Source organism: Quercus robur, chromosome 2 (genome assembly GCF_932294415.1).
Source record: "Quercus robur chromosome 2, dhQueRobu3.1, whole genome shotgun sequence".
Classification (NCBI taxonomy): domain Eukaryota; kingdom Viridiplantae; phylum Streptophyta; class Magnoliopsida; order Fagales; family Fagaceae; genus Quercus; species Quercus robur.
The window spans coordinates 93290702-93318488 of record NC_065535.1 but is presented as its reverse complement, the minus strand read 5'-3'; the positions used below and the strand labels follow the sequence as shown (position 1 = coordinate 93318488).

Genomic DNA, 27787 nt, shown 5'->3' with positions numbered 1-27787 from the left:
ACCATTCAACCCAAAAAATGGGGTCAATCGGAACCTTATATGACTCATATATATCTATATATATATATATATATATTCTACCATTAAAAAAAACATAATATGTCAAGATTCTAATGAGTTTGTGAAGTATAGAGTGGAATGCTAAAAATGAGACATGATTTTATTTTACAAAAATGTCCTAATTTTGATAAATTAAAAAAAAAAAATCATGCTATTAGGTCTTATCAAAATTTTCAAAATTTTGAAAGAAAAAATGCTTAGCATTAGTACTCATGAGAATATATATGTACCTGCAATGGTCTTGAGCTGCTCTAGTGAATCTGGCAACTCAATTAACCTCCCAGATTCCGTGCAACAAGTTTCTCTCCTCACAACTGGATTGCCTCTATAAATGCTCACCCTTGGAGTACAAATAGGTCCACTGGGTTTTTTGCATTTACAATTTTGCTCTCCTTCATCATGCCTCCCCAAAAGCACTTCATTTGGCATGGTATCATGTACTACAATGCGGTGCCCAACCTCTCTCTTCTGCAGCATTTCGTTTAGAGTCGTCGAAGGAAACTCATATGAATTGATATCAATAACGTCTGCACCATTCATCATAAGTAGATTTACCATGTCCACATTTTTTTTGGCCATGGCAATCTGAATTGCAGTGTACCCATGGAGATCCTTTGAGTCCACACTTATTCCTTCTTTCAATAGTTCCTCCATCACTGTTATATTATCTCTTTTTGCAGCAGTGCATAAAAGATCACCAGCAGTGTATGGATCACGAACAGCAGCATATTGGTAGAGGATTCGGAATATGGAACTGTGCTTCGATGCTATAGCATCCCATAATGCAGTGTTGCCATTATTGTCTGCAAGAATTTAACCAGAGATAAACTTAAGGTAAGCAAGAATTTAACTAGAAAAAGAAAATGGAAACATGTTAAAAAGCATTGGATATTACCTCGTACGTGTACGTTGCATGAATGCTTAAGGAGTACAAAAACACACTCTTCATGCCCTTTTGATGCTGCTCTGTGCTACAAGAATTTTAATAATAATAACAATCAACATCATCATCATCATCTGATCAATATTCTTATGTTGCATGTTCATTTATTTTATTTAAAATTTTTTTTCTACATATTTTATATATATAGGTAATCTAATTAAACACTAGCCACTTTCCATGTGCTATATAAATGGTGTTTCTTAATTTTATGGAATTTGAAGTACTTGAATTTTAAATTTCTCAATTTTCCTTTATTACCTTAATTGTTAAATTATTTTCAATTAGATTATAGAGTTATACATATTTTTGAAAGTATAAAAAACGAATACATAAAAAATTCTATTGTATATATATATATATAACAGAAAAACATACCAATGGGGTTCTTCCTTCAGAATCTCCAATATCAGGAACAAACCTTGCCCTGAGAAGCTCATCTAGAAAAGCAGCATTGCCTGTATCAGCAACTGTCAACAAGTTGGAATCCATGTTTGGGTCACCCTCTTCTTCCCCATTGTCCACATTCAAATCTCCAATACTTAGATCCTTTAGTTTTTTTTGATGCTGCATTACACCATATAATAAACCTGCTTGAGTCCTTAATTAAAGAGAACAAAAGCATAGTTATCAAAAGCGCGCAGGAGGTAAGAATATTTCTCAAAAAAAGAAGCAGGATGTAATATATGCTCTTCCAAGAATCAGGTAAAGATTAAAAGTATCAAGACCTTTTTATTATGTTGCAAAATTTTCCTAATAAGGCTGTGTTCGTTTCCTAAAAACTATAATCTATTTTTCCTACTAAATTATTTTCTTTAAATGTATATTTCGGTAAAATTTTTAGATTAAATTATATATTATACCATTTAACTTTGATATGTTTTCAATGCAACTAGTCCTTTAAGTTTCACTTTTTTTTTTCTTTTTTTTTTTCCTATCCTTAATTGAACTGATTATATTCACTTCCGTTGTAGACTTGTAGTTTTGCCATCCAATTTGCAGCATTAACTGAGATGTTTTGAAATGTGGAAAAATACTAAAACTAACGGCAAGATTAGATGAAGGTAGATGAAAAAACTAAATTGAAAATATATTAAAGTTATAGGATTAAAAAAAACTTAAAGGACCAAATTTAAAATAGGTCAAAGTTAGGGTGTAATTTGTAATTTAGTCATTTTATATTTTCTTAGTTTTCAATGTGTATGAATAATTTTTATGTGAAAATTTAGGGAAGAAAAGAACTCTAGATAATAAAGGAAATAAAACCCTCCATGTATAGAAGTTTTGTTTACCAAAACATTTCAAAGCACATTAGTAACCTGAAAAGTGTCTATTAGTGCTTGCAAGTAAGTGTGTTCCTAAACTGGTTGACTTTATTATTTCCAAGAGTTTTTAAAGTTCCTTTTTTTTTTAAAAGGTGGAAAATTATGATTTCTCCGAATATATATTTCTAGGAAAAAGTTGATTTCTACAATTGAAAATATAGTTCTAGGCGAAGCTAATTGAAGAGGCATAATAATTAAGAAATGTTGTTTAAGCTTTTTTGATAATCATGTTGTTTAAGCTTGATAAGAAATAACCCATTTATATAAACAGAGTCTTATGGATAAGACCTTCTAAAGGGGAAAAAAATCGAAATGTTGAAAGAGAAAAGAGCTTTAACACATGTTCTATCTAGTTACTGACCTGAAGGATGTTCTTCAACATTCTCTTATAGTCTTCTAGTTTAGTATGGGTTGTATCTAATAGAGCAGAGGTTTTGAGACTCAAGAGTTGTGAAAGTGTCTTGGTTCGATATGTATGGCTTTGAGGTCTACAATAAAGTGCACCAACTTCTCCAAACATTTCTCCAGAATGCAAAGTCCCAACCACTCCTTCTTTGTCATTCTCACAATTGATAATTTCAACTTCACCTGATACAATTATGTAAACATCATCTGGTGCTTCATTTTGCATTATAACATCCTCTCTAGGTGGTATGTACTCAGCTTTCATTTTGGCAACCTATTCAATTTCATCATACCACATGTTAGTCAACAGAGCAAGATTGGCAAGATAAATCAACCAAAATCTTGTATACTTTGAGATTTTATTAGGATTGGCTTGTATGTTTGTTTGGAAAATACTAAAACTATTATAAATTTTACTGCAAAAAGAAGTTTGTAAATTGATTTGACAATGAATATGATTAGTGCCACTTCAATAACATAATAAATGAGTTTTTATTTACTTATTATAGTACTACTATTACTACATTTGAGATCTTGATAGGAAGTAAAACAAATATATAGGTCAAACATAGGCGTAGTGTGTGTGTGGAGAGAATTAAATTGATTTCACTATACTATACAACATATTAGAGAATATTTATAGAGAAGTTAGTCTAACCCTATTTTGATCCTAAGTACAAGCTTGAAAATATCATGGTTTTAACAGCACATTTGGGCCCAAACACTTCTCACACATAGAAAGGTCTACAATATATACATGCAAAAAATTTCTTTAGATGGAAGATATTTTAACTAATTAAGTTTAATTAGTTTAGACTTGTACTAATTTTTTTTTAACAGCATCAAACTATATTTTCGTACCATGTTCAACAAGTTTTCCTTGGAGATGTCCTTAAAGAGATAGACCTTCTCCACGGTAGGCAAAAATAAATGCTGGAAAATGTTTTTGCAGATAGACTGTGGTAGCTGTCCAAGTAGGTGTTGCTGGTTTAGGCTCTCAGCCTTAAACCTCAGGCACATATAAGCCAGTATTTGTACTTTTAACTTTGCAGGCAAACGATTTCGGCATCCAAAATTTGATGCTGCTTCAATGCTATTTCTCTGCAATATAAGCCAGTCAAATTCACCACCACCACCGTGAAACACAAACCAATAAATTATGTAAAATGTATAGTGAATTTGAAAAGGAACAAAAATCCTCCACCTCATTAGAAGTGCTTTATTTACAATCAATTAATTATAGTATATAATATGCCCGAATTTTTTTTTTCATTTAATACTTTGCTTATTTTATAAGGAGAAAAAAAGAGAATATGTAATGGGTATTGAAAATTTCTATTCATTTGAAAAGTATGGCACCAAAAAGGAAGAAAAAGAAATTTAACGGTGTGTTGATAGAAATATTTGGGCATGTGGATTTGGGTGATTAAAATCAAAATATAATGTTTGGATCATTTTAAAAAGTGAAAAATTTTGATTTGGCCAAATTTACCAAGCATTTTTAAACCTTGAATTCTTGGATTTGGAATAACATTAGAATTTTAGAAATCCTTAATCATACTTCAATAGTTTTTAAATTTTATAATTATGAAACCTTCCCATGAATAAAATGCATCTAAAAAACGAATTTTAAATTTTATAAATTTGGAATCAAGACATTTTAAATTCAATGATTTAAAATTCAAATCCAAATTCAAGTATCCAAATGAAACTTTATAGAATGAAAATATGAAAGAAATCAAAAGTAAAGTACATACAAATTCCATAGTACGACGACTTCCTTCAACCACTAAATTTGTCATGTTACCGATTATGTAAGCTGCTAGGCCAAGGTTGAAAAGCATGTAGAAAATAATGAAGATCATTTCCCAACTGTTCTCTGCATGGAGGTTTCCATAGCTAGCTGTGACCATAGTGTACATGGTTGAAATGTACCGTATCCAAAGGCTTGTTTCTCTAAAATTCGTGTTCAGAACTCCAATCCATGTCTTTTCTTTGTGAGGGTACATGTCAGCTAGCTTGTAGTAGAGGCACCCGGCACAGTGCATCACAAATAGTTGCACCTGAGGCCAAAAATTATATTTAGTACTTAAAACACTCCAAAAAATAAAAGCATCAATTTTTGCAATTCCTAATGTTCTTATACTTAGCTATCCGTTGTTATTTTTGTTGTTCTTGTTTCTATGCCTGTTATTCCTATTAGGTTATTAGCATTCTATAAAAGATTCTTGATATGCTATACCTTATGTTTCTTAATTGAATTTAACCACAAGTTGGGCATCTAAAAATGGCGATTTTATAGACTTGCAATATATATATATATATATATGTGTGTGTGTGTGTGTGTGTGTGTTAGGTTCTAAATACTTTATGTGTTGGCAAATTGAGTACATAAACTTGTCTAGGAATTGATCTTAGTGTTTGTGAAGTGTTTTAGACATTGCTCAAAGTGTTTCAAGTTATAATTCAAGAACGTACAACTTGCAGAAAGTTAAAGTGAAAAACTGACTAACTCGACTGATCGAGAGAAAGTTTCAATCGATTGAGATATGGATCTGCAAAATTTTAATTTAGACTAACAGCTCATTAATTGTTTAGGGATTCAGTCAAAACTTACTTGGTATATAAGGAAAACCCTAAAACACGTTTTCAAGTCTTGGAGAGCTACTCTTTTGAAATCTGAGAGGTTTTCATACCTTCTACTCTTTCAAAGAATCTACTGGATATCACAATCATACCACATGTACCGGTGGAATAAAGTTACAGAAATGCTTTAGCTATCAAGTGTATTGAAGATCATAGGCATGAACTAGAGGTTCATGTTGGAGCAAATTCACATCAAAGAAGTCTGAGGGTTTCAGAGCTAGATTAGATGATCTTGGTTAAGTTTACTACGAATAGTATATTCTTGACAGTAAACTTCTTTTTGATATAGTAGATTTTTTTTTTGGGATAGTTCCCCCAATGTTTTTTTACCTTGAAACTGAGTTGTTTTTATTTTTTTTTTATTTTTTATTTTTTTATTGGTTTTCCTAGGTTATCATATCTTGTGTTATTTATATTTTTTGCTGCATAATATGTTTGATGAATGTTTAACCTATATCTACGTAATTAACCTAAGTAACAACTTGGCTGTTAAATTAGGTTAAACACAGTTGTTTCAAGAGAGAGAGAGAGAGAGAGAGAGAGAGAGAGAGAGAGAGAGAGAGAGAGAGAGAGAGAGAGAGAGAGAGAGAGAGAGAGAGTGTGTGTGTGTGTGTGTGTGTGTGTGTAGAGGGACAGAGCTAGGACTTGGAGTTAGGGGGGGCGGCTCTGCTGTTGGTTGCGTGCAGCAACTCCAGCGTCTAATTTTTGATCTTTGATGCCTATGTTTGTTGCTAGGTAATGACAAAATTATTTTGTTTAAAATTTTTTAAAGGGTCAGGTTGTTTGTTTTGGGTTAAATTGATTGGTTGGGCTTAATATTTTTTAGTTTTTCTAGTGGTAATTTTTGTTGTTGCACTAATTTTTTTGGGTTTGGATATTTTGTTTTAGATTTTAGATCTGTAAATTTGTTTATGGCCTTTAAAAGGAGGAAAGTATTAAAGATACTGTTAGGTTCTAAATATTTAGGATTAAATGTTTAGTTTCCAAATTTATGTATGTTGGCAAATCGAGAACAAAAACTTGTCTAGATTACATGTTAGACATTGCTCTAGATTGTACAAGTCAATATTCAAAAACATGCAAGCTGTAGAAAGAAGAAGTAAGGCTTTGTGAAGCTCAACCGATTGAAAGTCAAATTCTGCAAATTTTAAATTAGGCCCAAAGCCCGCGAAAATGTTTAGGGTTTTAGTCTAACACTATTAGGTATAAAAGTAAAACCCTAAATACACTTTATAAGTTCTTGGAAGTCTTATGAGTTACTCCTATGAGATTTGTGAGGTTTTTGTAGCCTTCTAACTTAACAAGCATTTAGTAGAATGAGATTTACAATTAAGAATTGCTGGAAACAAGTTGTTGCATAAAGATCAACTACTGATGGTGATCTGAAACCTTTGAGTGGGATCTCAAAGTTACAAACGAGGGTGTTTGTGTGCAACAGATTCAAGATAGAAGAATCCGTAGATTTGGAGCTGCACCTGGTCATGTGAGTAAGTTCTACAAGAGATTGCTTTAGATTTTAGGGAGAAAATCTATTGTAAACTTCTATTGTATCATATTGAATTTGTTTATCTTGAGGATAGTTAGGTTAAATCCTCCCCAAGTTTTTTACCATGAAAATGTTGGTTTCTTTGGTTTTTCTGGGTCATTATATTGCTTGCCTTCTTTACTTTTTCACACTAAGTAATATGATTGCATGTGTTTACCATGAAGTACCAGGTAGAAAATGAGGGTAAAACAATCCTTAAATTTTTATTAGTAGGCAAGATCTTGTAGATTTAGAATAATGATTCAGGCTTACAAATATGAAATGGCACCTATATGGCTATATATATATATATATATGTTACTTACCGATAGTAGCCTAGCACATCGGACCAGGAAATAACTGAACCTGACGTCCTTCTCAAGCCTATCAAGATTAAAGAGCCAAAGCAAGTTAACTTTAGAACATGTCTCTAATTGTGAGCCTTGTGATTTTTAGGACAACACTAACCTGGTGAAGAATTGTTGGACCCGTCTGAGTCTCCGAAGTTTTAGCATGCCCAAGAGGGAGTAAGCGAGACCCATTTCTCGTTTGCGTGCGATCAGATATGTCACTAACTCAAATGGGATTGTTGATGCCAAATCCACCAAGAACCATGTTGACAGATATCTAGGATATCATGGGCATCAATCGGTTAGTCCCAGGATCATGGTTAACGTAATTTAATTATTGGTCTCCGCTGATTTAATTATTGGACTGTTGGTGCGCAAATGGTTTATTAGACTTACTCCTCACAGGCTCACTTATCCATGACCACGGAATATTATTCAATACTCTTGGAGTGCAATCATATTATATTTCATTTTCTGATATAAATGGAAATTAGTGAGACAAATCATTCTTGTGGATCACTATACTTTGAGAGTACTAAATAATTTCTCCTGCGATCACATTTTCTTGCCTCTTTATGTTTTTTTTTTTCCCAAACTCATCTCCTTTATAAGGAATTTTATTATTATTATTATTATTATTATTATTATTATTATTATTATCATCTTGGTGATTAGAAATTTAGAATTGCAATTCGCATCATAGAATAGATCCTGCAATTCCACTTTGTCAAAAACAACTTCTAAAATATGAAGTTAAGAATATTTCAAGATAAACATTACAATCAATTCATATTATACCCTATCAAATATAGAGTTACACAATCAAAATCAACGTAGTATCGACTATCGAGCACTTGATAATTTTATCATGGTGCTATTGTATTTTGAAGTTTGAACTTAATTCTTCTACAACTACAACGAAATTTCACAATATGTTCATAACATACTAAGGTGTTAGCCTATCACAAGTCAAAATAAAATAAAAATAGTTTTCACATTATAACCCATCACAACTCAAAACAAGCTTGTTGTGAGATTTTGACACTTTGTTGTGTTTAAAAACTTTTTTTTTTTTTTTTGGGTGAAATTGTGTTTAAAAACTCTCTTTTAACTTTGATACACATAATAATTTTATTTTGTCAAACTATTACCCTTCATGCATACATGCCACATAATAATCTATATATATATATATAAAACCGAAGCCTCCGAAACTCCCATAATTTTCCACATCATCATTTTAATTTTTAAAACTAAATAGTAAGAGAGTCCTAACAGGAGTCTCTTATATATATATATATATATATATATATATATAAGAGACTAAATCTTTGAAAATCCTAAAGCAATCTCCTCTGTTCGTCTCCACTAAAAGAGAAAACCCTAAACTTCAATTTCTTTGGTACGCTTACTATTGCTTTTTCTCTTTTTTGTGAATAAGTTTTTTTTGCTTTTGTTTTGTGTCTGGTGGAGGTGATCTTGCGGCTGTCTGTTCTTCCAGGCCCCATGAGATTTTGCATGACTTTCATTGGTGATGGAGTAGTACTTTACAATACATAGTATGACTACAAGTATTGTAGTAAGTTTGCTAACTTTTTGTGTGGTTCAAAGATGCTATATTTTATATTATTTTAGATTATATAACCTTAAGCTTTACCTTATGGAGACGTATTTAGGTTGTCTCACATCAAAAGTAGCTTATTGCATTTGTTGTACAAGTTTTCAATTCCTTTTGTATGGATATTTTTTCACAGCTGTGGAGTAAGGTATATGCACTATATGTTATCTTATGTTTTTTCTTATGGTGTCATGCTTCTTTGTTTATTAATTAAAGATTATGTTGGAAGCCTATATTATTTGCACCTTCAAAGTGTTTGACAATGTTTGAACCAAATTTTTCATCAATTAGGAAGAATTGGATAAAAAAAACTTAGAAAAACTTTCCATCCTTACTGAAATTGTCTCGCAATAATGACTTTTTTTGTTTTTTTTTTGTTTGTTTTTATAATTTGTAGGTTCTGAGTCTTTTGATTTTTAATTTTATTGTCTTTTGAAAGTTTGACCATCTAAATTTTTGGGTTCAATTTTTTGCAATATTTGAAACAGTTTAGCAAATTTCAACTGTTATAACTATGGATTATTCTCTTGAAAGTAACCTATCTTTCTCTTATATTTCTCTATTTGGTAGTCATATATATAAATATATATATATATATATATATATATATTTATATATATATATATATATTTTTCCCTTTTGAACGTTTTAACATCAGAATTTTTTAGTTATTTTTTTCAATATCTAAATTTGTTAGCTAGATTTTTTGCAACCCATTGCATGTTCAAGCAATGACTTATTCATCAAATTGTAACTCAAAAAGATAGGAGCAATTCTCGCAATAGTATAGTTTCATAATCAATTTAAAATTTTATAAAATTATTTTAGTTTATTATAAATAGGTTAGATCCCGTGCATTGTATGGGTTTTCGACTAGTAATAATAATGATGATGATGATGGAAATGTTAACTAATGCTCTAAGTGCATTGGTTTAGGAGGTATTTTGAGAAATATTTTATTGGAAGAATGATAAATAATAAATATTGTTGACAGCTTTTTATATTTTCCATGAAAGTGGTGTTAAAATTTTCTTATTATGGTTTATTAATAATTGTCCTAAGGGCATCCGTTAACATAACCCTAATAATAATAATAATAATAATAATAATAATAATAATAATAATAATAATAATAATAATAATAATAATAATAATTGTACGGCCTCCCACATCCAAGTCCATTTGGGCCTTGGGCCATGGACCAATAGTATGGCCTAGGGACCCAGCCTCTGCTCTGATTGGGATCCTGGCCTAAGCCCACAAAAGCCACGAGGCCAAGTTGGGTGTTGTTCAAATGCCAGAGAAGCAGACTGCTGATTCCAGCTCGCATATTGCTCGGCAAGACATCCTCGAACAATATGCGGATGTTTGGTCACACCGCCCTGTGTGTGCTTGGCAGTGCCTTGGGAAACTTCGCCGTCGAGCACATTTGCTGCATTGGAAACCATTTCCAAAACCACTCACACCTAAACACCCACTTACGATTAACAACATTGGACCTCTCATTGCACTAGCTTAAAAGTAATGATAATCCCCCCACTAATAATTGGCTATAAATAGGAGGAGCTAAAGACTGGAGAGGGGGATGGAATTTTGAGGAGAGAAAGAGAGTCTAAGAAAAAGAAACACAGAGAAATAGAGAAAAGTGATCTCATTGAGTCTCAAAATCTAGAACGACCTAAAGTAGGATACCCAAACCCACCATACAAATAAGTTATGAGCCCAAGTGGGGTTTAGCCCAGTGACCCTGTCTTTGGTGCGCACAATTGGCACCCACCGTGGGGCTCTCTTACAACGTTGTGGTTCTAAAAGGACTCGAGCTCAAGAAAAATGTCTGAAAGGCATTCGGGGAGTCACGCGGAAAGTGGATCTGTAAGATCTTCTTGGGGATCTAGCTGGCGAGAGCACAGACAAAAGGAACGAGAAGATAGGGAGCATGGTTAACAAGAAGAAATGTTCGGCATGGGAGAAGGATCGTACTAAACCTAATAGATAGTCTTTGGTGCTACGGGACATAGGCAGAGGGAGGAGAGAGATGAAGAGCTTGAACAGCTATGCAAACTAGTCAGGAGCTGGAGCTGGAGGTAAGGGGCAGGCGTCGGAGAAGAGACAGAGATGACCAAGAAAGGGAGGTCGACAACGGGGGAAATAGATATGGGGCGGGGTCTAATCAGTCCGGATCTTGGCAACGGTGAAGTCATTCACATTCCCGGGAATCCCGTCAGTACTGAGACCGTTCACATTCGCGGGGATCTCGATGATATCGGAACCGGTCACTCTCCCGAGAGTCAGGGCAACGCCGAGATTGCTCACGTTCTCGGGAGAATCAAGTCAAGAATTTAGTCTCCCCAGAGGAAAGGCGGCCTCATAATGCTGCCATGGATGCTATGAGTCGCGCTTTGCGAAAAGCGGCTCGGTCCCCGTTTTCGAATGATAACGAACGAGTCGAAATGCCGAGCAGGTTTACCCGCCCACCGTTCAATTGCTATGACGGGAAAACTGACCCAGTAGAGCACGTCGGTCATTATATTCAGATGATGTCTCTGCATACTCATAACAATGCGCTGATGTGCAAGGTGTTTCCTTCGAGTCTGGGACTAATTGTTTTGAGGTGGATTAACGGGTTATGGAAGGGATCCATACATAGTTTTTCCGAGCTAATTCAGGAGTTCGGCGTTCGGTTTGTGACTTGCAGCTGAGTACCACAGCCGGTAGATGCGCTTTTGTCCATGAAAATGAGGGCAGGAGAGACTCTCCATAGTTATGCCAGCCGGTATTGGGAACTATACAATGAGATAAGCGGGGATAATGAAAGGGTCGCAGCAAACACTTTTAGGATGGGGTTGCCCGAGGACTTCGGATTACGGGAGTCGTTGACTAAGAAGCCTCCCGAAGGCATGAGGCAGCTTATGAGATGCATTGAGGAATATAAACGACTAGAGGATGACCGGCTGCAAAGTAAAGGCAAAGCATCGATGATGAATCATCCCCGGCAAAGTGGTTTTCCGTTCAGATCCCTGGGGAGCTTGACGATTCAAGAACCAGCAACACAGATGGGAGAAGTAAATGTGACATTTAAGGAACCGGTACACAGGATTCTTGACCGGATCAAACACGAGCCGTATTTTCGATGGCCGAATAAGATGGGAGGGGACCCATCCAGGAGGAATCAAAATTTGTACTGCACCTATCATCGGGACAAAGGTCACACTACCGAACAATGCCGGGTGTTGAAGGATCACCTTGGGCAATTGGTCAAAGCTGGGCAAGAATTTGTACTGGACTTGGGGGACAGAGTTGTGGGGCAAGATACTTGGCAAAGGGGGAACCCTCTTCCACCCCTTGTAGGGGTGATTGGAGTTATCCATGCTGCCCCGGAGGGGCTCATTGTAGGAAGAAGGAAAGGGGTGTTGACTGTAGTACCAGTAAAGAGTCGTTTGGACGTACAGCCGCCGGAGAAGAAAATGAAGTTTGCACGGGAGCCTATCGCATTCGACGATGACAATTTGGAGGGAACAATCCAACCACATGATGATGCATTAGTGGTCACGGCTCGGATAAGTGGCTTCTTGGTAAAAAGGGTAATGGTAGACCAAGGAAGTGGGGCCAACATAATGTACCCGGATCTGTTCAGGGGGCTCGGACTAAAGGAGGACCTTGTGAAGCGCACTTCGCCCTTGGTTGGGTTCGATGGTATGGTAGTAATTCCTGAAGGGTAAATTTCACTTCCCGTAATTATGGGGGGAAAGGAGGTGGTAGTAACATTTACAATAGTAACTTCATTTTTCCCGTATACAGCGATTCTGGGAAGACCGTTGATCCATTCAATGGGGGCTGTCCCATCTACCCTGCATGTAAAGATCAAGTTCCCAACCGAGTAAGGTATCGCCGTGATAAGGGGAGACCAGCAAATGGCAAGACAATGCCTTATTGCTGTAGTTAATTGGAAGCGGGGGAATCAAGTCAATCAAGAAGAAACAACCGAACAACTAGTGAGAGACAAAGGGAAAGGGCAGTCCGAACAGGAGCAGGTTGGATGGGAAGACCCATCCTGAAAGGTCCCTTTATAGCAATCACAGGAGGCCCGAGAAGGAATGGGGGCTGGTTGCGCTGAGGAGCTGATAAAGGTAAAGATATTACCGGATATTAATAAATATTTTCAGGTTGGAGCAAGTGTGAAAGATGAGGATAGAGTGCAAGTGTTGTTGTTTCTGACTCAAAACATAGATGTCTTCGTTTGGAGCCCCTATGAAGTTCCCGAGGTTGATCCCGGGTTTATCTTTCATGAGCTTAATGTAGACCCCTTATATCCTCCGAAGAAGTAGAAGTCGAGGAGATCAGCCAAAGACCATGTTGAGGCGGTAAGGCAGGAGGTTAAGAGGCTGAAGGAGGCTAGAGTGATAAAGGAGATCTTTTTCCTAGAATGGCTGGTGAATACCGTGGTTGTTAGGAAGAAGAACGGCAAATGGAGGGTCTGTGTAGATTTCATGGATTTAAACTGAGCATGCCCGAAGGACCTGTTTCCTATGCCAAAAATTGATTAATTGGTGGACGCCACTTACGGGCACCCGAGGATGAGTTTCCTGGACGCCTTTCAAGGGTACCATCAGATTGCTCTGGCCGCCGAAGACCAGGAGAAGACGACATTCATATCTCCCGACGCTAATTATCATTACACTGTGATGCCCCTTGAGCTAAAGAATGCCGGGGTAACATATTAGCGAATGATGACGAGAATGTTTCGGGACAAAATTGGGCATACTGGCTGAAGTGTATATTGATGACATGGTGGTAAAGAGCAAGCAAGAAGCGCGACATGTAGAGGATCTTCAGAGGGTGTTTGAGATATTACGGAAACATAGGTTGTGCCTTAACGCAGAAAAATGTGCCTTTGGGGTGGAGGCTGGCAAATTTTTGGGATACTTAATCACCAGCCATGGGATAGAAGTTAATCCCAACCAGATCGAGGCCGTGAAGCGTCTCAGGTCGCTGAGCAATCTGAAAGAAGTACATGTGTTGACTGGGATGTTAGCCGCTCTTAACCGATTCATCTCAAAATTTTCGAATCGTTGTCGTCCATTTTATCAGCTTTTAAAGAAGTGGAAGGGATTTCGGTGGGATGATGAATGTGAAAAGGCTTTCCAGGATCTCAAGGAATACTTGACGCAGGCACCGATGTTGACAGCACTAGAGCCCGGAAAGGAGCTGTTTATATACCTCTCGGTATCCGACCATGCTATAAGTGCCATACTTTTAAGAGACCGGAGAGTACAACAACCCATGTATTATATCAGCAAGACCCCAGTCAACGTAGAGACCAGATATTTGCCTTTAGAAAAATTGGTGTTGGCCTTAGTACATGCCACCAGGAAGTTGCCTCAGTATTTTCAAGCTCATACCGTGTATGTGTTGACCGAATACCCCCTATAGTCATTATTGAAAAGATCTGACTTCACGGAGCGGATAGCTAAGTGGGGGACACGACTCGGGGCATTCGATGTAAGGTATAAGCCGAGAAGTTTAGTAAAAGGGCAAGTATTAGCTGATTTTGTGGTGGAGTTTTCTCCTAAGAACCAAGGGGAAATGGTCTGTCAGTTGGAGCATCGTCCGTGGAAGGTGCATGTAGACGGTGCTTCTAGCGCCAAAGGGGCCGGAGCCAGGATCGTCATAATTACTTCGGAAGGTATACTGTTGGAGCATTCGTTCAGGTTGGGGTTTAATGCCTCCAACAATGAGGCAGAGTACGAAGCTTTGCTTGCCGGATTGAGGGCAGTCTCAAGATTGGAAGCCCGAGACGTGGAAATTTATTCGGATTCACGGCTGATAGTTAATCAGGTGCAGGGAAGATTTGAGGCTCGAGATCCCCGGATGAAAGCATACTTAGAGTTGGCAAAGCAGGTCATAAGTAACTTTTGTACGGTGAAGGTGATCGAAGTAGCCCAGGCGCAGAACAGACATGCCGACTCCCTCGCCACGCTAGCATCATCAATAGTCGAGGAAATTCTCCAACTAATCAAAGTGGAGCTTGTCCCAGAACCTAGCATTAAGGTGGCAGGAGATGTGGGGGCCGCAAGGGTTGAAGTCACAGCAATCGTAACACTTGGACCATGCTGGATGAATCCCATCATTGACTTCTTAGCCGAGGATCGAGTCCCGGACGATGAGAAGGAGGCCAACAAGATCCGTAGGGTAGCGGCCCGGTATTGGTTGTCGAAAGATCGGAAGCTTTATTGCAGGTCCTTCGGGGGACTGTACCTTTTATGCCTGCACTCAGAAAAAGTGGGCCAACTCTTGGCATAGCTGCATGAAGGGGTGTGCGGCAGCCATGTGGGAGGACGATCATTGGCGCACCGAGCAATGACTCAGGGATTCTGGTGGCCCCAAATGCAGAAGGACGCTGCGGAATACATTCGCAAGTGTGAGCAATGTCAGAAGCATGCCCCCTTGATTCACCAGCCAGTAGGCCATTTGAACCCCCTCAGCAGCCCCTGGCCCTTCACACAATGGGGGCTAGATATCCTCGGCCTATTTCCCCGAACAAAGGGCAATCGAAGATTCGTTTTGGTGGCTGTCGATTACTTCACCAAATGGGCGGAGATGGAAGCTCTGGCTAATATCCGGGACGTAGATGTGAAGAAATTCGCATGGAAGAATATAATCACCAGATTTGGGGTCGCCAGACTCCCTTATATCGGATAATGGACTGCAATTTGACAGCCGAGCTTTTCGTGAATTCTGTAGCAACCTTGGCATTAGGAACATATATTCCTCTCCAGCGTATCCCCAAAGTAATGGCCAGGTTGAGGCCATGAACAAGGTAATCGTGAATGACTTGAAGAGGAGGCTAAAAGGTGCAAAGGGTAACTGGGCTGAGGAACTACCCAATGTTTTGTGGGCATACCAGACAACTCCTCGGAAGTCTACGAGGGAGACCCCATTCTCTCTCACGTATGAGGCCGAAGCCGTGATACCAGTCAAGGTCAATTTGTGTAGCGCGCGAGTTTCAGAATTTAACATGTCCCAGAATGATAGTTTGCTAGTAGAACGTCTTGATTTACTTGAAGAATATTGGGATACAGTGACTATATGACTAGCTGAATATCAACAATAGCTTGCCCGGTGCTATAACCAAGATATAAGGGTGAGGGAGTTTAGTGCCAGAGATCTGGTACTGAGGAAAGCCGTAGGAAGCATGCGACATACGAATGTCGGGAAGCTAGCCCAGACTTGGGAAGGACCGTACAGAGTTACAGCCATTGCAGGCGTAGGAGCGTATTATCTAGAAGACATGGACGAGATACCATTGCCCCGACCATGAAATATTTATAATCTTAAGAAGTTTTATCAATGATCGTCCATACTCGGAAAAATGTACCTTATACTAACTAATATGATAACGATGGAACTTGTTTGTGCAGGCTCAATTAACTCTATTTATTTAGCACGTTCGATCTGAAAGTTCAAAAACGTGTACAAAACACCTTTGAACGTTTAGACCCCCAAAAACAACTTAACCAATTCAAGCAATATGTCAAACAACTAGTGTGCGGAAACTTAACACATGCTATAATACGAAATTGGTTAAATACTATCTAAGCCATAACAAAATAAAACCACAGCAGATAATATAAAGGCAAAGATAGAGAGGAAGGAAGATGCAAACACAAAGACAACACGCGATGTGTTATCGAAGAGGAAACCGAAGTCCTCGGCGAAAAACCTCTCCGCTGCCCTCCAAGCGGTAATCAATCCACTAGAAAATACAGTTGGGATACATGGACAACAATAGACCCTCCAAGCCTAATCTACCCAGTGCACCTAAGCCCTCCAAGCTTCTTGCTCTAACGAGGTTGCGCCGAACCTTTTTCTTTTCTAGCTTCCCGGATTCCGCTACTAGACCGTAGCATCAACCAATGAAGATTGGCTCATTCCTAACTGCTTCCCAGAACTCCAAACAACTGTCTCACAGTGATGATGATGGTGAGAACCAGGTTTGGTATAATGCCTCTCAAGGATTTGACAATGGAGAGGAAGAGAGTTGAGGAATTTGAAGAGACTCTAAGGTAGAGATTGTGGGTGAAACAATCTGGTTTTTCTTTAGGGTTTCTCTCTCAAAATTCTCTCTGGAAGCTCTCTTTCAATCGTGGGTAAAAGGGGTATTTATACTGGAGTGGGAAAGGAATACGAAACGTCAGGTTTTACAAAACAGGGGTGGCTCGCGGCTTAACCTCGCGGCTTGACTAAGTCGCGAGATCCAGTCGCGAGTTAACCGTATGGCCAGTTGTCCTGTTTTGTCCTGTAGTGCTCCAGCTAGCATGACTGTTCATCTTCCAGCATGCTTGGCACGTGTGCAGCTTCTGGCGACTTGCAACCGCGAGTCCACCCGCGAGTCCCAGCCGCGACTCTCTGTTTTCTTGCACACTCTTGAGCAATCTTCACTCTATCTCACTCACTACCCTTACAACAAACCCACCTAAATACAGGGTTACTAAATGCTGAATTACAAACAAATTTGGCACGGAATAAAGCCAATTAGATGGTTGAATAAATTCAACCTTACAATCGTTAAACACGAAGTAAGGTGAGGAGATTCAAGCAGTCAGTTATATTCTAAGGACTGAATCCTGCTTCTCGGTTTGATCCTTATCACCGAGCAGGTGGAAACCTTATTCAAAAAAAAAAAATTTCTAAGGACAGAAGCCTGCTTCTCAGTTCGATCCCTATCATCGAGCAGGTGGAAACCTTATTCGAAAAAAAAAAATTCTAAGGATAGAAGCTTGCTTCTCGGTTCAATCCTTATCACCGAGCAGGTGGAAACCTTATTAAAAAAAAAAATTCTAAGGACAGAAGCCTGCTTCTCGGTTCGATCCTTATCACTGAGCATGTGGAAACCTTATTCAAAAAACATTCTAAGGACTGAAGCTTGCTTCTCAATTTGATCCCTATCACTGAGTAGGTGGAAACCTTATTAAAAAATATTCTAAGGACTGAAGCTTGCTTCTCGGTTCGATCCCTATCACCAAACAGGTGGAAACCTTATTCAAAAAAATATTCTAAGGACTGAAGCCTGCTTCTCGGTTAGATCCCTATCACTGAACAAGTGAAAACCTTATTAAAAAAAATATTCTAGGGAGGAAACATGCCCTGTTCATTAGGAAAACATACATGCACGGAAAAGCAGAAGTATTACAAAGAGATTAGAATATAGTTGGATAATCATAAATGCAATTAAAGCAACTGGTCGGCAAATAAGCCTTAGTTAAAATCAAACATGAAAAATCAATTACTTCGTCACCAAAACCCGGTGACATTAAGTTTAAACCCAGAAATTAAATAATTGTTTAGTCGCCACAGCCCGGCGACGTAGGCAAACCAACTCAAAATAAAAGTTACTTAAGTAAAGCAAATGAGAAATGATGTAAAATAGGTTCGGCAATTAAAAGGTAAGACCCACGGGCTGCGTCTTGGATGCCATCTTGGTAGACTGATGCTCAGATGCAAAAGGTTGGGGGTGAACATTTTCACTAGAAGGGTCGTCAGTGGGGGGGTTACTGGTGGCTTTTGTCCCGATCAGTTCCACATGAGCGTCAATCTGCTCCACTAGCTCCCTTAAACTATCTGTCTCCTCCTCATCAGTAGGTCCCGCAGGGTTCTGCGCAACTAGGGAAGAGTCCGAAAAGGGAATCCGGCTAGGATCCCTTAGAGGGGAGTCCTCAAGCACTTCTAAGGCATGTAGGGCAGCCATCCAGCCTTCCTGAAAAGACAGTTGTCGAGCTTGCATTACAACCAGTTCTACGCCCTTCTCCGCATCAGCAAATCCTTCGTCATATCATTTATTTTCACAAGCTTCCAGGGCTGCTCGTAAATTAGCTACTTCCTCAGATAAGGTGACGTTCAGGCTTGCTGCTTTGGCCAGCTTCAAGTCTGTTTCATTTTGTTTCGATACCAGCTCTGCTGGTCTTTTCTCAACCGACGCCTGGGATTTCTTCGCGGCAACGGCTCTCTTCTCGGCGGCATCAACAATTTTTGTTTTCTCCTTAGCTGTTTTGATAGTCTCCTCCCTACCGGCCTTTTCCCGGTCAACCTCCTTAGAAAGATCCTTCACCCTTTTGTTTAGGATATGAGCTAGCTGAGCGGCCTGTTGAGATGACATTAATCATGCACTGCAATTTAAAGAAACAACATATCCGGCAATAATGAGAATGTGTGTAAAAGACAAGTATACAAGGAAAGAAAGGTTACCGTGATAGTGTGCCATTGAAGTCTCCTCCCCATGGACTCATCAGTCCCATCTACAAAGGCGCTCATGTCCTCGGGCAGAAGGAGCCCGTGTGCCAAGCTTTGGGCGACGCGGCCCCCTTCTCCTTTCTCCCATGCCTATACACTGGCACTAGCTGGGAGAATTTCCATCCAGCTCGAATGTGGGTTGCCACAACTGCGCTAGTCGAGAGGAGGAAGCCACGTTTGTCCTGACCTGGGCCGGGGGCTCCCGAATAGTAACACCCCCCGACGGTTGAGGGGGAGTTTGGATCTGAGCATCACCTGGGCTGGTGGAGGTTAATTCAGCGACCCGTTGTCTTTTATGAGTTCGTTCGGAAGGAGAAGGAGGTGGAGGATGAGCAGGAGGAGCCGGGCCATGTCCCTAGGGTGGCTGTTGCTGCATGGTCTGACTTGCGTTAGGGATAAAAAGGCTAACTGTTAAAATCTTGCGGGTCACCATTTCTTTAGGGACAGAGTGTGTCTTGGAGGAGTCACTGGATTCTACGGCTTCTTGTTCGGCTTCCTGAGCAGGAGCCTCTGGCTCTGCAGGTACAACTTCGCGTTGGATGGCCTCGTGAGCTCATTCCCGGAGATATCGAGATGCTACTTCGACTGATTTGTCCCTTATAGGTGTGAGCTCATTCGAGCAGGTATATCGTGGGCCGATATCCCGAGTTTCACCTACGGTAAAATTTGGGGGCAGGAAGTTCATATGCCGAACGTCTATATAGGAGAGGAGAGGGTTGTCTACAATGAGAGCTTGGTCGAAGGGTTGCCAAGTGGAGTACATGGGGTCCACACCGAGAATGAGATGGGATGCCCGAAGCTGCCTGTCTCGATGAACAAAAATCTCGGACTTGAGTACAAAGTTCAGGTCCTGTACGTGAACTGTTCTAAAATCTTGGGTAAACACTGAACCATTTGCAGCAAAAGATAGCGAGTCAGAGTTAGGGTAAATAAAATAGCTATGAATGGAAGGGATAAAACAAATTAAAGATTAGAATGAACCCACTTCATGCCGTGACAAAGGGGGAGGGATACCACCAGCAAACCAATTGCCGCGCACCCGAATGTATTCCCCGGCAGAATTTCTATTAGAGTTCGGCAGGCATGAAATTAGTCGTACCCTCATGTCTTTAACCTTAAATAGTAATTGGATTTCTTCTTTCCACACAGGCTGTACATGTGGTTTATGTCATGATAATCTAATTGCAAACCAAATGTTTGATTTAACCTACTTACACAACTCACTACTCGGGAAAAATTGGGGGGAAGTTGGTCGGGACACAATCCATAGTATCTAAGGGCATTATGCAAAAGAAGGTCTATAGGAAACCTAACCCCATCGTCTAGAATAGACATCAACAGGAAAAAGGCAGTGCCTACCCCTTTGTGGAGAGCGATTTTGCTTTCATGGCAATACATCACCTCCACATCATCAGGAACGCTATAGTTTTGCCTAAAACTGGCTAAGGGCACCCCGGCATTCAAAAGATAAGCAAAACCCATCTTAAAGACTAAGAATCAAAAAGAGCTTGGGGAAAAGAAATTAAAGCAGAGGAAAGGGGAAGGAGACTTACTTTTGGCTCTAAGGGAGAGGAGGATTTTGGGTTTGTGGACAAGTACGCAGGTGAATGCTCGACCGAGAGAAATTTCAGAGGACGAAGAATGAAAAAGTGAGAAAATGAATTGAGATGGACTATTTATAGGATCCAGGGAAAGTGAGCATCGGTTAATGAGCAACAATAAGTGTTAATTAGCAATAATGAAGCAAAAAGAGAGACCTTAGAGATACCCAGGGCAACCGACACCGTGCCTCGGTTTATGAACCAACAGGTAATAATGGCGGCTGAACCAGAAGGTTAGACGCAATGCACCTTTTGAGAAACGCATTAATGGATCTCTGTAATCGCCCAAAGCACACTCGTTGAGTTTCTCGGGCAACCACTGCCTCTTTGGCTCTTTGATTCGTCCCCGAAAGTCGAGAACGAATTAAGAGGGGCTAATGTATGACCCCCCCACATCCAAGTCCATTTGGGCCTTGGGCCATGGATCAATAGTATGGCTCAGGGACCCAACCTCTGCTTTGCTCAGGATCCCGGCCCAAGCCCACAAAAGCCACGAGGCCAAGTTGAGTGTTGTTCAAATGCCGGAGAAGCAGGCTGCCAATTCCGGCTCGCATATTGCTTGGCAAGACGTCCTCGAACAATATGCAAATGTTCGGTCACACCGCCCTGTGTGTGCTCGGCTGTGCCTTGGGAAACTTCGCCGCTAAGCACATTTGCTGCACTGGGAACCATTTCCAAAGCCATTCACACCTAAACACCCACTTACGATTAACAACATTGGACCTCTCATTGTACTAGCTTAAAAGAAATGATAATCCCCCCAGTAATAATTGGCTATAAATAGGAGGAGCTAAAGACTGGAGAGGGGGATGGAATTTTGAGGAGAGAAAGAGAGTCTAAGAAAAAGAAACACAGAAAAAGAGAGAAAAGTGATCTCATTGAGTCTCAAAATCTAGAACGACCCCAAAGTAGGATACCCAAACCCACCATACAAATAAGTTGTGAGCCCAAGTGGGGTTCAGCTCGGTGACCCTGTCTTTGGTGCGCACAATAATAATAATAATAATAATAATAATAATAAAGAGAGAAGTGCTACGTTCATAACATTTTTATAATAAATCATAAGTAGTAAGTTGTTAGCGGTTCTAATTTGTACTCAACACTGAAATTACTTTTTTGTCTATCGATAATAGCTAGTACAACTTGCTACCTAAGATTTGTTGTGAAAATATTGTAGAGGTAACATTTCTCAAATAAAAACAACCTACTAAATGAGGTGGTTCCAATAATAAAATCAAGATAAAACATTACAAATACTTTATATTCAAAAAAAAAAAAAAATCCTCTCAAAATTTTTCTCCAAAAAAAACAAAAAAATCCCATCAAATGTAAACTTACACGATCAAAATAAACTTAGTTTTTTAAACTTAATAATTTTATAATGGTTTTATTAAGGGCTCATGTGTTGAACTTTTGATAAACTTTATAATTTTATTTCTTGTTAAGTATTATAGACTTGTACGTAGCTCAACTCGATCACTTATTATTATTTTTAATGAAAATATTTAAGGTTCAAATCTTCATTAATTATTAAATTATAAAATAAAAATAAAAATAAAAATTATTCCTCAAACAATTACCATGCATGCCACATAACAAAAATAATAAAAAAAAATAACCTACTAAATGAGTTTGTCAATAAAATTATTTTTTTATAGCAAAAATCTATGAAAATAACCACACATATCAGAAAGCCAATTTCAGCTTCTCCCGTTACCAACTAAAAGGTATTCTTATTCCAAATTTCCAATCATCAATTTAACAAGCACATAATGAAAAAAGTGAAAATGTCAAAATCAACCTTTATTTCACTTTATTTTATAACAAGAATAGTGTCTAGACAGCTTTTACGGATGAGAAATCAGTCAAAGACTCCAAAACTCAAAAGTGGTCCTAAAAATTTGTATTTTTTTTTTTATTGTACACTACATTTTTATTAAAGTTTTGAAACTTTTGGCTAAGATTTTGTTTGTTTGTATGAGATGATTGGCCAATATTGAGAGTATTATTCCATGTTTCTCTTTTAAAATCAAGCATACATTAATACTCAATATATTAATATTGGCCAATAAATTTTCTGCCAAATTAATTTTGATTTGGAAAATAATTAATATTGTACACTAACCTCTTGGCAATCTTTCCAGAGTCACGAACTAGAAGCTGAGTTCTTGAATCAATATATGCAACGAAAAATGTCAAGACAATATCAACCCCAAAAAATAGATCGACAATATTGTCTGGAATCCACAGTTCTCTCTTGGGATAGAAATTGAGAAATGCAACCTCAAATGGGTAAACCCATGCTGAGTAAGCAACCAAAAGCACCATAAATGTCTCCCAAATCCTGCACACAACATGTAAATACCACTTATATGAAACCCAATATCCATGGCCTTAGCCTGCCTTTTTTTAAATAAAAAAAATTTTTCATAAAAAATAATAATTAACCTTAACCTTTAGTACCCATTAAGTACAGTTGTTTGTTTGTTTGTTGCCTTTTTTTTTTTTTTTTTTTTTTTTTTTTTTTTTTTTTTAAGCTGTTTGAAAAAATATTTATCTTTGAAAAAATCGGATTTAAAAAAAAAATTATACTTTAAAAAAGTGCAGCATTATTAGGCTCTTCCAAGAAATCCTTAAAAAACATAATAAAACAAAAAAATTCGTCATTTTCGTACTTGAACATTGAGCTAATATACGTAGCTATTTTATTTACGTTACTAAAAGTGGATTGAAGGTAATATAACTTATATTTATCTCCCACAAAAGGTGACCCTTTTGTTAAGTACTTACCATTTTATTATCAACTATAATAATTATCAGTGATTATAACTTAGTTCACTCCATTTATTATCAGGGGGCTTACCTTAAGGGCAGGGGGTCATTTGAACCCCCTGACCTGGCAATATATATATGTAAGGACATGAAAATTAGGGGCACAAATCTACTTAGAATACTGAAGCCTATACCGCCTAACTAGGTCCAAACAGATAAAAATTTGTTTAGAGAGTGGATAAAATAACTCAGGCTCAAGTCCGAAGATTCAAACAGGAAGGGAATGAACAGTAGTTAAAAACAAGTATATTGATGGTTCTTTACAAGCTCGTCCGAGGACGATGTTTTTTTGCAAGGATACACACTGTTCTCTCTCTCTTTCTCCTTACTGTTCTTGTTCTAATCTCTAGATTTTTTTTTTTTTTTTTTTTTTTTGGGGGCTTTCATCTGGAAGTTCTCTTCCTTTATATACTCCCACGCTTCTTGCATCTCAACCCTCTATCTGCAATCCTTTAGGTCCTTCTTAGGATACTTGTCCCATTAGATTACTGTTGAAGGTGGTAGAAGAAGCTGCTTAGCTGTAAACCTACTGTTCAGGGGTCATTTTCTCATTAATGCAGCTGATAAAGTTGTTGTCAATCATTTAATGCGGAGGTAGTAGGTGAGCTTTCACAGGAAACTTCTTTCAACTACCTCGAATCTCTCTCTAAACGCCATTCTCTCCACCCAAATTTCCAGGAGGTATTTTGTCTCTTCCCCTCCTCTCCATGGGAGACCCCCGTCCTCGGGCTTAAAGTGCTTTCACACGAGAAACGAACGATGGTCATAGTGGTTTTATCCTTCCTCGATCCTCAGGCCCCCCACAATATATATATATATATATATAATTTTTAATATTTTTTTGAGCCCCTAAAATAAAATTTTGAACCTCATGACTTTAAATTTTATACCAATTGATATAAATTTGAATATGATGATTTTAATGCTACTTTCACAATATTTCACAATAATTTAACAACAAAGATTAAGTGGCAAGTTGTAACTGGCTTTTATCAAGACACACAACTAACATCACTTTTTTCCTACCTTTAACAACTTGTCACCTAGGTTTTATTGTAAAAGTGTTGTGTCAACAACACTTCTCTTAAAATATTTAATTTTATAAGAAAGAAAAAAAAAAGCGTTTCAAATTTTTGCTCATTTGTTAAATAAAAAAATATTTTTTTCCAGGACTTTGGCTTACTTTTTTCCGTTGACACTAGAATAAAGTTGTTTTTTCCTGCCATTTTCTTCTTCATCAACAAAAAAGTACCCCACTATTACAACTAACAGATCTGTATCTATATCTGTGATTATTTTCTCGTTCTCTCTATCTTTCTTTTTCCCTTTTATTTTTTCTTAGTTTTTCTTTCTATTAGATCAAGTAGTTTAATAAATGCTCTATAGATTTCCAAATCCAAGAAGTTTTTTAGTGCTTGCTCTAATTCTAAAAAACTGACCACGTGTATGGTTAGGAAGTCACACACTTTAAAAGTAAAAACTTATATCAGTTACTATTTTTTATTCTTAGTTTCACATTTACCATTAGTCCTGCTCCAAGAGACTAACCACATGTATGATTAGTTATTTAATTATATTTGTTTATACATTCAATGGTTGTTGCCTTACCGATATTTATACTATATTATTTTTATAGTACTATTTTAGATTATTGTTAAATGTATACAATATGGAAGTTGTAAATATAAAAAAAATTTAATTATTTTATTTTTTTACATGTCCTTCATGACAAATTCCTAATTCCACCACTACTAACCTCCTAGAAAAAAATCCCGGAGCTGCCACTGTTTATTATAATCCTATGACTTAATGAGCATTTGGATAGCTGAAAAGGTTTCAGCATTTTACATTTTGGCATTTTTTTTTTTTTTTTTGGGAGAAGCATTTCTTTTTGACTTTGTCTGTTAGTGCACTGTTCACACCAGCAAAATAAGCGGTGGACAGTGCACACCAGTTAGTCTCGTGCACTATTCACGGGACTCACAAATCTTTTTTTTCAGCAATTTTTTTATTAAAAATGGGTCTCACAGTATTATTCACATATTTAAAAATTATTTTGTTACAGTATTTTCAGTTTTCAATTTTCAGCAAAATAAGCAGTATCCAAACAAACCTTTAGTCCTCAGTCCAACAAAAGTTGATGAGTTTTGTTGAACATGATTACTCAGTAGCCAAGTTAGCTAAGCATGTTTAACTCTACCTACCTACACAAAGCAAATGCTTTTTTCTTTTTATAATTACAACTTTACAACAAATTTTATCAAAAGAATCAGGTAATTTTATTAAATTATATGACTCTGGATCAAATTCACATGCTTAAATTTATGTCATGTGATATATATATATATATAGACACACACACAAACGTACGTACATATATAAAATGTAATTGTTCAAAACAGTTTAATGTATATAAATGTAAAATATAAGGCCATGACATGAAAAATGTACATGAACCCAGAAAAACCAACAAACAAGAATGAAATTTTCTTAGTGTTTTCATTCCTCCCAAATGAAGAAGAAAAGAAACCATTTCTTGCTTTGTTGGTAATAAAAAAGTCAAAATTTCTTGACCTACGTACCTATATCTTGAATCCGTTGGGTCAATAATCCGCCCTTTTGACTGTATTTGATTTTGATTATAATTAGAAGCACCCAATGGAGGAAGGATGATCTTGGACAATTTTCGCCTATTGAGAAGTGATGAAATATCATTTTCTTCATGTTGTGAAGTTTCCAGCTCGTTGTGTTGGTCTCTCTGGTTACCCGTCTTCATGTTAGAGGAGGCTAAGTGAAGATCATTTGGACTAAACTTCATCTCCATTTTCCAAAACAACTAGTCTTGGTGTATTTTTGAAGACAAATATATATAGGAATGGATTCTAAAGAGTCGTTTTGAAAGAGAACAAGGCCAAGAAGGAAGGAAACAAAAGAGGTTTGTGCGGAATGGTGATGGTATTGTTGTGTGTGGAAGAGTAGGTTGTGGTCCTCTCAAGTCTCAAGTAGTACTATCTAGCTGAAAAAAGTTGAGGTGTAGAGGAAACAATCCTGATGGGAAAACATGCATTGATCAATATATGCTTTGTGATTGTGATAAGATTTCAAATAGAAATGGTGGGGGTGTGAAATTTTTGGCGTTGTTCATGGGTAAGGACAATAAGGGCCCTCTCTATCTCTTTCTCTCTCAATATAATTCCAACTTTATTGTGTGATGTGCCAGAAAACCTTTTTTTTAATGTGTATGTTGCATGGCCACAATTAATTGGAAGAGATATGAGTCCCCACTAGAAATATGGCCACCAGGGTGAAGATTCATCCCTTTCATGGGCATCACAGCATGTCAGCATGTAATAAGCTTCACTTTATTTAATTTTGACATTAAAAATGAAATGAAAATTCCTCTTTTAAGATAAAATTGCTTTTGCTGCTCCCACTAGCCCGGGTCCAGTGAATAAGACGACATTATAGCTATGCTTAGGTGAAATAGGCCAATTCAAGTTGTCCCTCTACTCACTTTTTTGTTCATCCAAAAAAAAATTGCTTTCCATGCATTTATCAACTGGATATTTTTCTCTTTAGTTGTTATGTTATTGGGGTCTTATAGAATTAGAAAGGGTTTGTATGAACTTATTTTTATTAATTTTTATTTTGTTTAAAAATTCAATTGTGTAAAAATGAGATAAGAAGTTTTAAAAAATTTACATAAAAAATGATAAAAATATATTGATAATTTTAAATTAAAACAAACATAAGCTAATGGCCCATTTGATAGAGAAGTTTAAGTAATGTTGTTTGTATTTTTTTGAAATACGTATGGATAAAAAAGTATGTGAAAATAGGTGTAATGTTATTTAAAAATTAAAAATATGTGTTTAAAATGCTCTACCAAACGGGGCCTAATTTACATCGACAACTCTATGACTATCTTGGTGCTTCTAACCCACACCAAATTTTAGGCTTTCAGTTTGATTAGTATCCATGATCCTCCAACTCCTTAATAAATGTTATTGTAAGTGTAACAAATACCTTATTCACATTTTAATTCGAGTCACTGCAAAACACGTTTTAGTGGGGGCAGCCTGTTTTGCAGTTTTGCACAGTTGCTTAATTACTTTAAGTACCCGTTTGTTTCAGCGTTTATAACCCAAAAGCCACGTTTTCAAAAAAGCCAGCTCCAAATTAGTGTTTGGTAAGTATA

At 37.5% G+C, this 27787-nt stretch overlaps 1 protein-coding gene and 1 long non-coding RNA gene across 4 annotated transcripts in view; both read right to left on the bottom strand.

Annotated features, from left to right (window-relative positions):
* The window catches only part of LOC126715895 (potassium channel AKT2/3), a 66061-nt gene that overhangs the window by 324 nt on the left and 37950 nt on the right, over window positions 1–27787 (bottom strand). The window contains exons 1-10 of one of the 3 annotated variants that reach the window (XM_050416744.1): window positions 26172–26660; window positions 22883–23101; window positions 7370–7528; window positions 7228–7285; window positions 4488–4793; window positions 3592–3831; window positions 2687–3004; window positions 1379–1567; window positions 956–1031; window positions 291–863 (exon numbers count right to left, since the gene is read on the bottom strand). The exons of 1 other annotated variant lie outside the window; for it this stretch is intronic. In XM_050416744.1, the coding sequence (XP_050272701.1) occupies window positions 291–863; window positions 956–1031; window positions 1379–1567; window positions 2687–3004; window positions 3592–3831; window positions 4488–4793; window positions 7228–7285; window positions 7370–7528; window positions 22883–23101; window positions 26172–26413 (2380 nt within the window). In that variant the 5' untranslated portion in view covers window positions 26414–26660. Of the gene's footprint in view, window positions 1–290; window positions 864–955; window positions 1032–1378; window positions 1568–2686; window positions 3005–3591; window positions 3832–4487; window positions 4794–7227; window positions 7286–7369; window positions 7529–22882; window positions 23102–26171; window positions 26661–27787 lie in introns of those variants that run through there. One more of the 3 variants, XM_050416743.1, reaches the window with a different exon arrangement.
* On the bottom strand, window positions 18063–22876 carry LOC126715898 (uncharacterized). The gene is made up of 2 exons (XR_007651952.1): window positions 19112–22876; window positions 18063–19007 (listed from the first exon to the last, which is right to left on the bottom strand). It is a non-coding gene; the product is annotated as an uncharacterized LOC126715898 (long non-coding RNA).